Genomic DNA, 17,277 nt, shown 5'->3' on the forward strand with positions numbered 1-17,277 from the left:
TAAAATTCAAATTTAAACACTAAGTTTTCTATTTTTTTTGGTGATGAGAAAGATTTTTGAATTTAATTATTGATTTTCATAAATTGAGTATACATGAAATTATCTATTGTTGACTGTTCATTGCACTCTGATCGTTCATGAAATTTTCTATTTTAGAGAATCAATATAATGGAGTGAATTTATTAACACTAGATGGATAGAACACTCTCTACAATATATATAATCTCTGAAATCTGATTAATATTAAAGGACAATTCTCATTTAAGTTTTATCCAATTAAAAATACCGAAATTAATTAATAACGAGTAATATAATAAATATTATAATTAAAGAATAATTTACATTGTTATAAGTTTTAGAATAAAAAATATGTGACGCACCACAAGAAAAGGCCGTGACCATAGAGGCAACAAATTTTAGGTTATGTTAAGCGATACTCGCGCTCTTGCGGAAAAACTGTTACAACTTAGGTGAGAGATGAATTATTACAAAAGGCGGACTATTAAATTCAAATTGAAAATACATAAAGATTAATTCTTAATACAAACCACTGTTTAAATTTTCATTACATCCAAAATATTCAATACTGATTTGAATTTTTCAATTTTTTATTAATTAAAGACAAATGTAAAACTATAACTAAACATAATCTAAAATTGTTTGCCTAAGGTATTCTCCATCACATATATGTCAAAATAAAATTATTGACACTATTTATTCGTAAGAAAAGTTTTTGCAAAAATTTTTAATTTCAATGTACTTTAAGAAACTCCGCCCATCAAATATGAAGCCCGCCTGGCGATTTAGAATGATTGCGGTCGCGAGGTGGCTGCCACGTCGAATATAAAGTATATAAAGGTATGTGCAAGTGAAGACGATCTTTTCTCTTTCTTTGTCTCAGGGTTTGGATCATTTATCCCTCTCTCTCTCTCTCTCTCTTTCTCTCTCGTCGGCACGAAAGGCGCAACTACCTCTCGTGCAGGAAGAAGAAGAGAGAAGAAGGTAGGGGCCGCGAGGGACGAGGTTATGGTCGCTGCGAAATTATTGCATATAGTCTGAATATTAAAGCGTGGTGAAGTGCTTCGTCGTACTCACTCAGGGTGGATGGTTGGACGTAGAGGAATCATATAAGAGGAAGGAGAAGGGGGTTGTTGAGGAAAGACAGGTAACGCCACCGAGAACTACGGTGGCCGCCGGGGAAATTACGATTTCTTCCTTGTACTCGCCCAAGAGAGAAAGAGAGATGGATATAGATATATATACATAAGCTTTGCATTACCTACAGTGCTCTTCGAATTTTTATCAAGTCTGAAATATAGAGCATGCGACCTGTCGGGTAGATTGGATAAACTGCAAGATATCTTACTCTCTCGAACCACTTCACTTCAGGCACATGAATATATTCCCCCCCCCCCCTATAAACTATTCTTTTTGATATCGAACTGAAAAAATTTTACCTAACTTTTTAGAAATCTACACTGAGAAAAAAGGTTTGAGCTGACAACCAAATATTTCATTTAATATATGTGCAACTATCATTTTTTGGTTGACACAACTAAACTTTAGTTGACATCAACCAAAGTTGATGACCACCAAATTCTTTTTCATTTTCTTATTTAGTCGTCTAAAACAAACTCTGGTTGTTGTCAACTAAAGTTTAGTTGTGTCAACCAAAAAATTTTAGTTGCACATATATTGAATGAAATATTTGGTTGTCAGCTCAAACCTTTTTTCTCAGTGTAAAAAAAACATTTGTGCAACAAAAATTAGTGGGAAATATATTTTTCACTTTCAAAATGAAATCTTTTTTTTCAAAAACTATTTGAATCTTGTAAAATTCGAGCAAGAAAATCACTTCTCGTATAGAATGCATGGCTGGAAGACGCGTTGGCTCAGAGGTCCCTCCCCTCTAGCAGGGACGTATAAGTACCTACCTTGGACGAAGTTAGCCCCCCGCAATTCCCCCCTAACCCCTGACTAAATCTTGGTTGTTTATTGCAAATGGATTCCGCATCACGATGCCGGTGTGCTGGCTCTTGGGACCCTTCTCTCCTACCTCGTCAAACAGACATTCCCTCTCTCTCTCTATCTCTCTCCTTTCCCTGTTCGCAAGGATCGTTATTACCGCTCGTCGCGATTGCTCCCGTAGAAAGATTCGGGTATGCAGTTTCAACATACATATATATATACATTAGAGAATGTACTCGTGCTTCATAACGAGAATGTTAGAGGGGCTATTACGAACTTGGTTGATTTTTCGATAAAACTGGGATCGAGCCAACTCGATTGGAAGATCTGAAAAATTGAGTGGGTTCTAATACGCGAATCCGATTATCTCCTAGGATTGTATATACGAAACCTCTGCATCGGAGAGAGAAAGAGTCTCATACAAAATTAAAAAAAAAAAGGACGATGGAAAAAAAAGAGATAAATATACTGACCTTGATAATTTTGCCAGAATTGGTTGCTAATGAGATCCAGTCCACTGTATCCCCAGCCTGGTTTCTCCGGTGTTGGCGGTTGTTGAGGTGGACGAGAAACTTGAGCCTCTCGATATTGTTGATTTTGTTGTTGTTTCTGTTGTTGCTGCTGCTGTTGTTGTTGTTGCTGTGATTGTTGTTTAACGGGCGTTTGTGAACTTGGCTGTTGATTATTCGACTGTTGCGATTGTGAATGTATCGAATTCTCCTCCGATTGTTCTACACTCGTTCGTGTTTCTGTTTTAACGTTTTCTGAAAAACAAATAATTGGGATTTTTTTTATATTTAATTCGTTTTGATTTGAAATTAATATCGTTTCTCTCTCTTTCTCTCTTACACTGAGACTGACAGGGTTAATCAGCAGCAACTGGGAAAATGGCAAGGAGGCATGAAACGTTATATCAGAATAAGAGATTTCACTTAAAGGGTTTCATGTTTGAGTTTTGGTAGTGACAGGCAGGGATGGAGTGGGGTGTTTCTGTCGGATATACTTCGAGTTGAAACGAAGAACCGAACGCAGTTTGGAATTTAAGGCATTTAAACAAGACGTTATGTATAATACCAAACAACTAAATATATAGAAGACTAAGATTTCATTGAGGAGCAAAAGGGTCGATAAGTAAGGAATCGTATTCTGTTCGGTGTCGAGACTGTTTGCATTGGAATGATGAATTAATTATAATGTATTTCAAGATTGAGATATAGAAACTAAAAAGTTATAAAAGGGAGTTTTTTTTAACTCACCGGTAATGGACCTGACTTGTTCTGTTGTGGCACCGGTGGCCTTGAGTGCATCTTCTAATTGTGTGCGCCTCTTTACCTCAAGGTCCAATTGATCTTGAAGTCGTCTTCTTGCTCTCCGTTCCTTCTTTAGCCGCTTTTGGTACGCCACTGAAAAACAGAAAAGACATATGATTTTAATAAAAAAAGTTTTTAAAATGTTATTTCTTAGGTAAAAATTTGTTTTCAATTAAGATGGACGTGTGGCACGTGCCGCAGAATTAGTATCAGAGGACTGTCATGGTCCCCAGGTGGCGGAACCCTGGCGAGACCAAGGTCCAGTGGAATTATCTTTAGTCTGCGTATCATTTTACCACAGGGGGTTTCGCACCAATCACCACAGGTATAGTTTAAAGAATCCGTTAAATCATTATAGAATACAATTTTTGATTGTTTAGAAAATTCTTTAATTTTGATTTTTAAAGCTTATTATTCTTGTTGGATAAGGTTGTGGTGAAGGATATAATTATGAAGTAATTTTCTAGTCATTGAGCTAGATCAAGTTCCTCTGATTTATTCTGATGTGTTTCTGAATGCTATTAGACATATTGGAAATGACTCTATTGTGAACGATTGAGCTTCTGCATCGAAGCGCCAGCAAGGTCTGCGTAGCGATGCAATCCAGTATATAACAATACGTCGATATGGAGCGGGGGCGTGTGCATTGTCCGCCGTTTCACTTTAGTGTCTCGCATCCCTCCTGCCTATTCTGCCTGTCTCTATAACCATCTCTTTGCCTCCTTCCCAGTCTCTCAATCACTTGAACCGTTCACTGAATTCAGCCGAGTTGATCGTTGCACACTATATGCATATACACTCTCTATGTGTGACATATGTGCATACAGATACCTCTTTTCTTATGCATACCACGATCGGTTTGATTGGCTAACGTCTCCTCCCCCCACCACAGTCGGCCCTTTTGATCCACTCTTCTTTTGCTCAGTTTAATTATTTTCCATCATTGTACAAACTGACGCGTCCGGCCATTGTGCCTCTCTCAATGAATTCCAGTTTTTTTATAAATACGTTTGATTCCGAGTGCATTTTTTTTTTTCTTTTACCTTTTCGTTTGCTCTCTTTTACTCTCAAAGTATAAGGAGTCCCGTCAGCGCGGCACTACACAGTAAAGGTAAAAGGGGAGGGTAGGGATATACGACGAATGGCGGGAGGGGTGGCACGAAGGGGGGCCGCGAACGCAACATTATGATGCAAAGATGGCGCGGTGGCGGCACCCTAGAATTAGCCCGAGCACTCGCCATTGGCCGCTCGGCAAAACCACTCCTTCGGTAACAACCGACTGCATACGTTGCATACTAAAGGATACACGCGAACTGACAAAGAATTGCCCATCGACAAAAACTCGATCGACGAACTTCCACCTTCGCTCTCTCAAATATAATTTAACAAACACTTGATATGGCGATCCTCCCACTTCTCAAATTCATATATATTCCAAATTTTCAATAATTTATTTAAATATATGACTAAGTTGAGCAGAGTTGTCAATTACTATCATTTCTACGATCAATAAAATTCTTTTCACTGATTCCTATAATATTAAGAAACTGATCAGAATTTTCTAGTGATTAAAATTTAGAGTGTACAAAAGATTTTGTAACACTATAACCAGAAGCAAATTGTCAATTATCATTAGGAACAAAATGGGTCAAGATATTATATATATGTGAAAGGGGAAAGAAATAACAGAAGAAGAAAAGAATTCGCGGTCAGTTATGAAATAAGAGCCAGGACAAAAAAAAATGTAGAAGGGGCTGATCGCCAGAGATAGGCTAAGCAAATGATCGTGCATCTCGTTCAAGAGAGGAGGGGGTGGGGGGGGGAGAGTTGGTCCATTAGATAATGCAGTCAACGGAGAGAGAGCGGCCTCGCATCGGTCACGTCAAAATACATCAGCTACCGCTGTGCACTCACTCAGAAACCTTCTGACCGCTTTCAACGTAGACTCCCCACGTTGGTTCATTCTCCCGTTCTTACAACTTGATAAATTTCACAAATCAATGATATATATATGGTTACGACATTCGAAATGTACAAAAGGAAATAAAAAAAATACTTGTTAAGTTCTTCACTGTAAAAAGAAAGTACTAAATTAGTACCAATTTTAGGTATCAAACTAAAACCAAATGACAATTTAGTGCCTAAATTTGGTATTAAATTAATACCTTTTGTTTTATAGTGTTCATTTGAAAATATAATTAAAAGAGTCAATATCGAGTTTAAAACATTAAGATAAACATTAAGTATCGTTTATGTGTTTGTGTCGTATTTGATTATGATATTACGGAAATTGGAGTTTAGTTTGAAAACAAACACTCTCAGTGCTACAGTTAAAATTAATAAGCAAATCGAATCAAGTAAACCCGCGAAAACTAATATAGCGACCATCTTAGACCGCCAGCGGTATATTGTATTTAATACAAGAGGGCGGTAGACTCGGTACTAGCAATATGATTTACATTTTGAAGTTATATTGACCATTCCAGCCACCTGCAGCAACTCGCTTCTCCACATCTCGCCTCGGGCTCTACTAAGAATGACCGGTTTTCTTAGGGAAAATTAATAACATCAGAGGGTAAGAGAGAGAGAGAGGCGTTGTCGTCGTTCGAGTTCGATAAATGAACGACAGCCGTGTCCAAGAGTCGATTTTTAAAATTGAAACTTCTAAATTCATTTAGAATTTTTATGACAAATTCATTTTTCTTTTCTTCTTTTTTAAAATTTATTTTTGTTTATTTTGAATTAGTTTTAGAAAATATGGAGGGAGAAATTAATGGGTAAACAAACGTTAAATGGAAATAAGTATATAAAGAGGCTGGGGAAGAAAATGTGTTAGAATTATAATTCATAGTTGCGAGCAAACTATCCAGGAGACGACCCTCTAATCTCTATCGCTAGCCAGCTAGCCGTGTTATCTAGTTTTAAAGGGGTTCTTAGGCACCCACTAGAGAACCCGACGCTGCGTAGCTCCGACGGACAGCATCTGTGCTCTACGGCTCTCAATATCCATACAAAGCTGTCTGCTGAATAATATTACACTTAAGCCGTACCACTCGGATGATTATAGTTGGAGCAACGTCGATAGTAGTTAGAGCGTATATCCTGTGCGAATGCTAATTCTGACGGCGCACTCTGTACGAAAAGAACTTTTGATTCAACTTCTTATATATGCAATAAGATCGTCACTCCCTCTTTTATTTCGACAACAAAATAAATTCGTCTCTTTTTTAGTTGCGATGAATTTTTAATTTTTTCAATGACAATCTAAATTATCAGAAATAATTATTTATATTTTAGGGAATCAAAAAAAAGTCTATTTTTATCACTTCAGTATACGAATCCATATTTTCAATTCCCGCAATTCATTTTTTTTTACCCTCTTAGACTTTGACCCCACTTGTCCAATGTCCATATGGAAATCGAAATCTAGTTTGCCACACTCAGTGGAAACATTCGCCAAAGGCCAGACAATCTTTTTTTGTGTCACTTTCATTTTTTTTTCATCTCACACTTTTTTTTCCACATATATAAACATTGAAAGCACATTATTTCTTCATCCCATCTTTTTTTTAAATTTGTGTAAAAACATCTGAGATAGATTTTTTTTATCGATTGTCCTTGAATTTTTTTTTATGGAAATAAATTTTGCCGTCTGAAAATTTTTTTTTTCCATATTCTTGATTTTTTCTTAGCGAAAGAGAAAATGGAAACAAAAAAAATTAAGATTAATATGGAAGAATTAAGAAACGACAGTGGGGGAAAAAAATAATAATTATGATTGAAAGGAATTTAAATTGGAATTATTGAGAAACTGTGTTGCAGATTCTGTGTGGTCCTGCGAAGTAAAGGGATGGAATTGACTTCGTAACAGATTTGCGACGGTTGAATTACGCGTTAGTAAAGCAATACGAAAATATTTACTCCCCGAGTGACCGTGTGGGTCATTCGAGACCCCTGATCTGGTTACCCCGTTTCTCTCGGTTTAAGAAGAAACGTAATAGCCACGTCTGTAATCAGGATACAGTAGCAACGAGTATGGGATTTAGAGGATTGTATACAATTAATTTAATACCTCTTACATTTTTTTCTTTGCTATATATATTTAAGGAAAAAACTACATTTTCCTCTTCAATTTTTCGTTTTCATTTCGTATTGAGAGGTTTTTGCAAAAAAGAATTTTTTTAATATGATAGAAAAAATTCGAAAGAAACTTTTTTAAAAAATAAAAAAAAGTTGTTGTAAAAATTATGCTATTCGTATAAATTTAATCAAAGACATGAATTTTGAATTTAAAATTATATATATGTATATTGAATAATATCTACATAGCTTTCACTTTTCTATAATTATGTTTACTATTTATATATCTTTAAAAACAGAAGGCATAAATCATTTTCTACAACTTAGACAAGAAAATGCAACAACAAAAAATGAAGGTATTAAATTTCCACGGAATTTATTACTTCCTTTCACGACTTATATATATTGTATTAAGAATTTTCCTTCTGTTGAACAATTTCACAAAGAGAAAATTCTTATTTTACCTCTTATAAATTGAATATAATTTTTTAACAAAAAATAAATGTGAAAATTATTTTTTCGAAAAAAGTAATTTTTAAAATAGATTTTCTTGGAACAGTAGCTTTTTAGTTATTTAGAATTAAATTAATTTTAATACTTTTGTGATAAATTATTGTTGAATTAAATTATTATTTTTTGAAGTATTGAAGTATTTTTAAATTAAAAGAAAATTTGCTACTAGAAGTATTTAAAAAAAAATCATTTCCTGAGTTTATATTGTATACATATAATATTTATATGTTACACCTTAAATTTCCATATGCAAAATATAGTTTTATTAGTCACAGGTAATTAACCATACTGAAAAATTAGATTAAAAAGTTGAATTATATTTTCACATAAATTCTCATAGACGTTATTAACTTTTATTTCACTCGTAATTACATTTGCCTAAGCTAATTAGTTACTAAATAAAAATTAAATACTATACCATCTAGACATTCCTTTATATATTCATTAATTTAACATAAATAAAATAAAATTTTTAACTTTTAATTGTTAACTAAATTCTACCAATCTTCTACTAATTATTATTGATAAAATAATTATTATATTTTCATACTTTAATAATTCGACGCCTCCCGTTGATAAGATGCCCGTTCATTTGTCAGAATAATAAAATGCCAACTCGAGCTCAGTTCAATATGAAGCTAGTTCAATTGTCAAAATAATAAAAGGCTATCTCAGTTTCAGAATAATATAATCCTATCTCGCATTAAATTCGAATTCAAGTTTTCGTAAATTAAAAAAAAAGTTTAAGTCGATCAGAATATTAATTCATACTTTTTAATGATTAATTAGTGATTAATAATTATTAATAAAATAAGAAATAGAATAAAAAACAAATAATAAAATAAATGAAAATAAAAAATATTATTAAAAAAGAAAAAAATTAATTTAGCCTTGAATTATTTATTACTAATATTATTTTTTTTATTATAATTTTTTTATTAATTTTTTTATTTTGTTAATCATTAATTAATCATTACAAACTATTAAATAATATTCCGATCGAGTTAAAAATATTCAAGTTTTCGTAAAATAAAAAATTTTTAACTCGATCGGAATATTATTTAATATTTTGTAATGATTAATTAATGATTAACAAAATAAAAAAATTAATAAAAAAATTATAATAAAAAAAATAATATTAGTAATAAATAATTCAAGGCTAAATTAATTTTTTTCTTTTTTAATAATATTTTTTATTTTCATTTATTTTATTATTTGTTTTTTATTCTATTTCTTATTTTATTAATAATTATTAATCACTAATTAATCATTAAAAAGTATGAATTAATATTCTGATCGACTTAAACTTTTTTTTTAATTTACGAAAACTTGAATTCGAATTTAATGCGAGATAGGATTATATTATTCTGAAACTGAGATAGCCTTTTATTATTTTGACAATTGAACTAGCTTCATATTGAACTGAGCTCGAGTTGGCATTTTATTATTCTGACAAATGAACGGGCATCTTATCAACGGGAGGCGTCGAATTATATTCTTCATCTTTAAACAGTAATTTATTTTTCTATAATAAAATAATTCAACGAAAAATTAAATTATTTGGACAAAAAAGGGAATATAAAATCACAAAAAAAAAGGAAAAAAATAATTTTGGATAGAAATTCAATGTTAAAATTGTTTTTGTCCGAATATATAGAAAATAAAATTTTTCGGGCCAAAAAAAAACGGGAACATAAAACCACAAAAAAAAGTGAAAAATAATGACTATTGTCGTATAAAAAGTCGCGAGGGAATCGGTATCTTTACATGTTTCTTTATCAGCATGAGACAGCAGCAGTTTTTGGGGTTCCTTCAGTATAGAAAGCGTGTTTTATTGCCCGAAAACCGACAGATATCAGGATTATGTGATCGGGGCGTCAACATTGTATGTATTTGTTCACACAGATAAGTGCAAGAAAATAGAAATCTAGTGTCCGAGAGGGAGAATCAAAAAATTATCTTCAATTTTATAGAAAAAAAAAAATTTTATTTCTTTTATCAAATAAAATTTTTTTGAAAATCATTTCCCACTATAGACTAAAATATACCAGATTGAGAGAAAAAAATATGATTTTTCAGGAAAAAAAAACGGATTTACAGAATCTTTTCAATCAATCCTTTTTGAGGATCTAAATTTTTTTTTTTTTTTGGCGGCTGACCGATCGGATTTCCTTTCTTTTGCAGATCGATCGGTCCTTCAAGAGAAAGAGAGAGCTTCGGGGGATCAGTTCAACTTAGTTTGGTCCTCTTTACTTTCCTTTTATTTTTTTTTAGGTCCATTAAAAAAATAACCTGACATTAGATGCCCTGCATTTTATTTTATCGGGTCGAAGCATGATTATGTCGATAACCATCTACCTGCTATTTTTTCGACTGGACATCAACACACGTTCACATTCTCCTCTCTCTCTCTCTCTCTCACTCTCTGGAATATATAAATCATTTTATTATTCCTCATTCTATCCTCGCAATCTTTATATAGATCCGTAACTTTTTATTAAACGGAACTTTTGTTTCCCTCAACACACTCATATAGATATCTATATTATTAACGATCCGAGTTTTGCTTTATTTTTTTTTTTTTATTACCAAAATATTGCTCGAATTTGCATGATTAATTTAATAATAATATATGTTGGGAAAAAATAGTTTCTTTTAAGAATATCAAAAATTGGATATATAATTTATAATTACCCTTGTGTTTATTTAAACAAAATGAAAACGATAATGTTAGATCAGTGATTTGAAAATGTTTGTGATGTTGTTGTTGTTTTTTTTTTTTAACAAAAGATAATAATTTTGCTTTGAGGAGAAAATTAATATGACACTTATACACGCTTACATTGTTCTTGTTTGTTGCAAAAGTATATTCCAGCAATGAAGCACAAGATAATTTAATATGAGTATATTATAATATGTATATCGATCGGCATCAATACTCGATATACAGTCACGCATATAGAATATATATATTGCGATCGTTAACAACGAAGCACACTCAATGTTTATTCAACTAAAAGCCAACGTTGCTGTTTTTTTCAAACATGTCGCGCGCGACACAGTAGCACCCCAACTATTTTCTTTCTCTTCAACATTCCATGTCAACGATGAAACATACACATATATATATATATAGCCAAGGACACAGGGATCGTTGAAATAATATATTCGTCGATGATATTTCATTTTTTTCCCCAGGTTTCCCAGTAAATAAAAAAACAGAGATAAAGTAAAAGAAGAAGAAGGAAAAAAAAGGGACCCCCGCGGAGTTCAGAACAACGAGTGTTTTAGCTTATCACGTTTATGCGCTTAATACGCTTCTATGTAGGGTCCTTCCCTCGGGAAACATACGGGCGTTTAATGGTGATTTTTTGTCGTTACATGAGCGTTTTCACTTCGTTGCGAGATATAGAATTCAAAGGCGAGGGGGGTGAGGGGGGGGGGGTTGAGATGTCTCAATGCAAACCCTCCTCCTAGAGAATACAAAATTACTTTTTGTTCTTTCTATATTACGAGCGTGATTTTATTGCCAACTAAGCTTGGATCTGTTAAAATTACTTCTTGGATTGAATGGATTTGTGATTTTTTTGGTTTTGTTTTCCAACAAAAGAGTGATAACTCTTGTGTTTACTTATTGTTAACGATTCATAAAGACAAATGACTTTTCTTTACACAAAAAATGTCTTTATTTCAAAGCCCATAGATTTCACTGTAACAAGAGCAAAAAAAAAAGGAATCTCAAAGAATGTGAATATAAAAATTTCTGTCAGCATAAATTTTAAATTATCTCTCTTTGGTTGCAAACGAAGGAAAACCTGCGGCAAAAAAAAAAAGCGATTCACGTCTAAAATTTGTGCGCGCTCACCGGTTTTTGAATATCGTGAATCGGGGGGAGTCTCTCTCTCTCTTTCTACTTAAAAAAAAAGCAAAAGAAAATTGTGGATGGAGGTTTGTACAGTGCAGGAATTAAATTCTTAAAGTTCCCTTCATATATGTTGAGAAAAGTCGCATTCCAGGAGATTCGGAGACCACCTTCCTGCTCTTGGCTTTCTTCCCAGGGGAGCCAATATTAATTCCCATAAATTTCCTTTCAACGAGCATGAAATATCCCCTCTCCCCCCCACTATTATATAGGCCCCTTTTCTATTCTTATACATCATGGCGAACTCTGTTTGCCTTTTAATCCAAGTATGCAAAGAACGTTATTCTTCTCGATTAGAAGAGAACAAGAAGTCGCCTTTTACAATATTTATCATAAAAAAAAGAAAGAAGTATCGGTTTTTTTGTGTTGTGCGAATAAAGAAATTTCCGATCATTTTTGCAGCGAATGTACAAAAAAAAATGCTTTACCTTTTTGCCGAGGGGTGTATATAAAAATTTGAAAATATTTTATCTTTGAACTGATATTTCTTTCTCTAGAAATTACTTTCATAGAGAGAATTGACTGAATGGTCTTAATGTGCAAATATATGTACGTGAAACATGCGGCTATTTCAATTATTGTCAATGTCCAAAGGGGGGTTAGGATTTGTACTCTGACATTCGGCGGTTGCAAAAGCACGACTCAACAGTGTTTATACAATGTAATGGCCTGTGTGTCAGCTTTTGTATACGAGTACACTTTCAACGAGTTGCAGTTGCTTCGCGATTCCCTTTCGGCACTTTATCACGCCCCAAGATTGCCGCATTAAACATCCAGCAAAGGGAATTTCCAACCCTTACAAGACGAACCACGATTCACCCTCAACACTTTATATATATATATATATACATAAATGTGACCACTGAACTTCCGTGAAAAGGATTCCCATTATGTTTTTTCATCCTCCGTTTACGATTCGGTTTACTTTACTCTTTCTTCGATGTAATTCATATTTTTTTTGTAACATTTTCTAATTTTTTTTTTAAATTACATTTTTAAAAATAAAATGGTTCTAAATTCCATAAACTGATTACGAATTTAAAGCAATCAGTGACTTTAAAATATCATAAATACCAAGTTTTATTAAAATATAACTTTTTCGAAAAATCCGCCATATTAGATCCGCCATTTTGAATTTTGAAAATCCGACATCGGATTTGTAATAAGCGACCCCGAAAACCCCCGAGTGACAAATTTCAAGCGAATTCGATGAATTTAAAAAAAGCCGCCATATTGGATCCGCCATTTTGAATTTTGAAAATCCGACATCGAATTCGCAATGTCATCCCTAAAATACCTCTTTATAATAAATCACTGGAATTAATTCAAACTTTAAGTGTAAAATTTTTTTTACTTTTTCCTTTATATATAAATTGTAAGAGGTTTTTTTTCATTTTATTCCGAGTGTAAAAAAACGATAAATATTGAATATAATTAAGGGGGAAAAAAATTTTAATTTGTTAATTAGAATGAAAAGCAATTGGTAGTCAAGCGATATGAAAGATATGTCAAATGTCATTAATGCGCGTGTATAATGAAGTAGAATGAAAACAAAAAAAATTAGAGTGCATTTTTTTTTTGCCATTACTTGATTCTTATATTTTGTCCATCTTAATCTCATTGACGTGTTTTGAAATGCAAGAAGTATAGAGAAAAATGTATAAAGAAGGTATTAACCAAGTGGTGGCAGGTGGAAGACGAGTTTGACCTACCCGATTGACGCGGTGGTCGCGGCGCGTCTTAAGCTTTGGAATATATCGTGTATCATATTTCACGCCGCTTCATTCGAGTGTACACAAAATAATGCCACCATAAAAAAAATATAAACAATCATTGAAATTTTAAAATCTTAAAAGTATTTTTATAAATGATTTTTTTATATTTATTTTTCATTTGAAAAAAAAATTCTTTACGAGAATTTTAGAGCAATAGAGAATAATAATTTATCAAAAATGAATATTAATTATTTTGAGAAGATATAAAATCGATTTGACGAACGTGTCTTGATTTTGTCGAGTTGGAATTAAAGGGGTAACCTGTATAACGTGAAAACACCCCCTTTGGTGATTGTCGGCAAATATTAATAAATGTGGCGGGCGACAAGGCGAGAGAGTGCGATTCAAAGTCCCCTCCCCCGTCCAAGAGGGTAAACCTTGAACTGGGTTATACTTAAGAGCAAATACATAATGCCTCGATGATTTTGCGCGCTCTTCCGCGAAAGGGAAAAGGAGCCATCGTGGCATTTGTGATTGAAATTTGAAAATTCGCTTTGACACAATTATACGATCGTTTCTGCTATATAGCAAAGATATTAACTTAAAAATCCACCCACTTTTTTTCAATCAAAAAATCTTTTTTCACTAAAATTTATCAAAAAAATTCATTTGAGAAAAATGAAGTATTCTTGTATTGAGAGGATATAAATTGAAATAAAATTTATATTTTTCCTACAAAAAATATATTAAAACTTGCTTATATTGATATGTAAGAAAATAAAATGTTTGAAATCATTTATGTAATTATTTACTCGAATTAGGAGAATGACACAAGTCGAATGAGACAATAAAAAAGCTTTGTATAAAAAAAATGTTAAATTCCAAGGCTCTTTGTTAAAATGAAGCCTTGGCTGTGCGATGCAAGAAGCCCTTTGTTGCGACCGAAATGTTTCACCGGACGTGTTCATCAATGATTTTTCTTTAAGATCGAAATTCGCGTTATGTATGTAAAAAAAAAACCAACTGTCACGCGGCGTCATATCCGTTCAAACCTTAAGAACTCTTCATTCAATATCTATCTATTTTGTTCTCACACTATTAAATATCTGATATTTAATTAAAATCCTCATTTTTCATGATTCACACGTTGTAAAAAAAACAAGCTCAAAAAAAATGATTTGATGTTAAAAGATTGACATGGTTTAAAACAAAGTGGGTTCGAAATTTTTGATGACAGTTTTCGTGAGTATTATTGGGTGATCCATCATAAAACAGACGTATCGTTCTAACACCACGGGGTAATTACAATTAGCGGTATATATAGTCAATTCAATATGAGTATTTTTTTTTTTTTAAATTCTTTTTCGTTTGCATAATTTTTTTTTGTTAAAATAATTTAGAAATTGAATACACTATAAGAAAATAATGATTTGCAAAGAAAAAAAATTTTTAGCTAAGGAAAAGAAGGTGTAAGAAGTGGAACGTGGCCATTAGTTTATTGCTCTCGTCCCCTAGGAGGCTCTCTGGGCGGTCCCGCTCTGGTATAAACGAACGAATATTCTACTTCAACGACTTAATCCCATAACGCCTTCCGGTATACGCACACGACTTTATATCACAAAATACGAGTCGATCTACTCCTATCACAATGAAACGAAAAAAAAGAAAAAAAGCTATATCTTCTATATACACACAAAATAAATGAGTATATCTCTCTATTAAGGTGCGCGTGTTTGGGCGTTGAAAATTTAGAAGCACCTGGCACTAAATCTTTCTCTCGATAATAATCAATCTTGCTCTAATTCACTCTAATATCATTTCAGAAATAAAACGATGATCCATTTGGAAAATGAATTAAAATGTACGATAGAGAACCACCTGCGTGTTTTATTTTTAACATTTTGTTTCAAGGCTAATTGTTATCAATATATTTTATATATACCAATTCATTAAAATTTGGTGAAGAGATGTTTTAACATGTGTTAAAACATATTTTAACAAATGTAATATTAAAATATAGTTAATTGGGTAAAAATAAATTTGGTTTCAAAAAGATAATACAAGTGATAACATTACGAATGGATTGTTGCTCAAAGAATCTTATTTGGCAAGAGACAAATGATAACTTTGACAAAATTACTTCTTATAAGTATAAATAAATTTCTGATTTATGCTACAATAATCTCTTTTCTAGCAAAAGACAAGTGATAACTTTGAACAAAATTACTCCTAATCTTAAGTTTTAGTGAATTTTAATGAACTTTGATGCAAATAAAATCTTTTTCCCTGCAAAAAAACAAGTGATAACTTTGTACAAAATTTGTTTCATAAAAAACTAATGTTTTTCTTATACTCTGTACTGGAAAGTCAATCTCCACTTCAAGTCGAAACTGACTATACTATAATACACAGCAACCGGTATTGCTATTTGAAACTTGGATAGTGGAAAATTCATCAACGAACGCCGAAGAGATAGAGTAGATAGAGGAGAGGAAAAGAGGGTAGGGGGGGGGATTTGGTGGTGGCAACGCGACTCTGATATCTCGATCCTTTGCCCCTGTAACCCTTTACAACAAGCAATGGACTAACACACACATACATACATATACCCATATAGCCGGACTGGGAGTTTTCTCCGGTACAAAGCTCCAGAGAGAGTAAGCTCCGCTTACTAAGTACGTTTTGCATCTAAGACGCTCGCCGAGTTTAATTACGGGGCTTTGCGGATATACGTCGAATGGGACGTTGAAAACAGTATAGCAATGTGTGGTATAGATGACCACCATTCGATGCTGCCCTCCAGCGGCACCCAGCCGTAATGAAGTAAGAGAACACCTCTACTACACTATATAGAAAGCGGTAGGAATGCGTATACATACAAGCCTTTGTGAAAATTTCTAAATATTTCAAACACCGCAAATTCGTACAATAAAAAGTTAATTGTGTTTATAACAAAATGTTAAAATTTCTCTTCTTTTTAAACACTGTAAATGAATTATTTGTATATCAGAACCAAATAAATATTTATTTGCTTCAAATATTTATTTGTTTCAAATATTTATTTGATTCAAATAAATATTTACTTGCTTTAGATAAATTACATTTACGCTTAATGAAATTTGATTTGTGCTAAATTAAATATTTTATTTAGAGCAAATAAATTTTGTTAAGAGCAAATAAAATTTTTATTTTCTCTCACTAAAATTTTATTTCAGCTAAATTAAATGCATTTGAAACAAATAAAAAATTATTAGGCTCTGAGACAAATATATTTTTGTCTCAAATAAAAGATTTCTCTGGGTGCCCGAGAATAAAGGGTTTTTTTTTTTTTTTGAAATTGAAAAGACTTCCTATAAAACACAGAAAATTACACAAATATTATACAAACAATGAATATTTATTTACAAAGTCAGTAATCGTATAACAGATATTAATTAATATTTAACACTAAAATAATTTGTTAAAAATTAACATTGTTTTTCGAAAAAATAAACAAATTTTTTAACCAAATATTTTCTTGATTTTCTTTCCAACTTTTTTTATTACTCTTTTGCCTTCTTTACCAACTTTTTTGATTACTTTTCCCCCTTCTTTTCCAACTTTTTTCACTACTTTTCCACCTTCCTTGACAACTTTTTTCACTACTTTTACAACATCTTTGCCATCAATTGTTCCATTTACACTGACACTAATTCCATTGGGAGGTTGATTAACAGCATCGACACTATCCGCCAAAAGTGCAAATAGTACAGAAAAAACCAACGAATAA

At 32.4% G+C, this 17,277-nt stretch overlaps 1 protein-coding gene across 4 annotated transcripts in view; it reads right to left on the reverse strand.

The window, feature by feature from the left end:
* The window catches only part of LOC127278418 (dachshund homolog 2), a 188,963-nt gene that overhangs the window by 8,228 nt on the left and 163,458 nt on the right, over positions 1–17,277 (reverse strand). For all 4 annotated transcript variants that reach the window (XM_051300148.1, XM_051300146.1, XM_051300145.1 and 1 more), the window contains 2 exons: positions 3,225–3,371; positions 2,442–2,732 (listed from right to left, as the gene is read on the reverse strand). In XM_051300148.1, the coding sequence (XP_051156105.1) occupies positions 2,442–2,732; positions 3,225–3,371 (438 nt within the window). The remainder of the gene's footprint in view (positions 1–2,441; positions 2,733–3,224; positions 3,372–17,277) is intronic.

The sequence above is a fragment of the Leptopilina boulardi genome, unplaced genomic scaffold, assembly GCF_019393585.1.
Source record: "Leptopilina boulardi isolate dan_hultmark-lab unplaced genomic scaffold, ZJU_Lbou_2.1 LbouV2_202, whole genome shotgun sequence".
NCBI lineage: Eukaryota > Metazoa > Arthropoda > Insecta > Hymenoptera > Figitidae > Leptopilina > Leptopilina boulardi.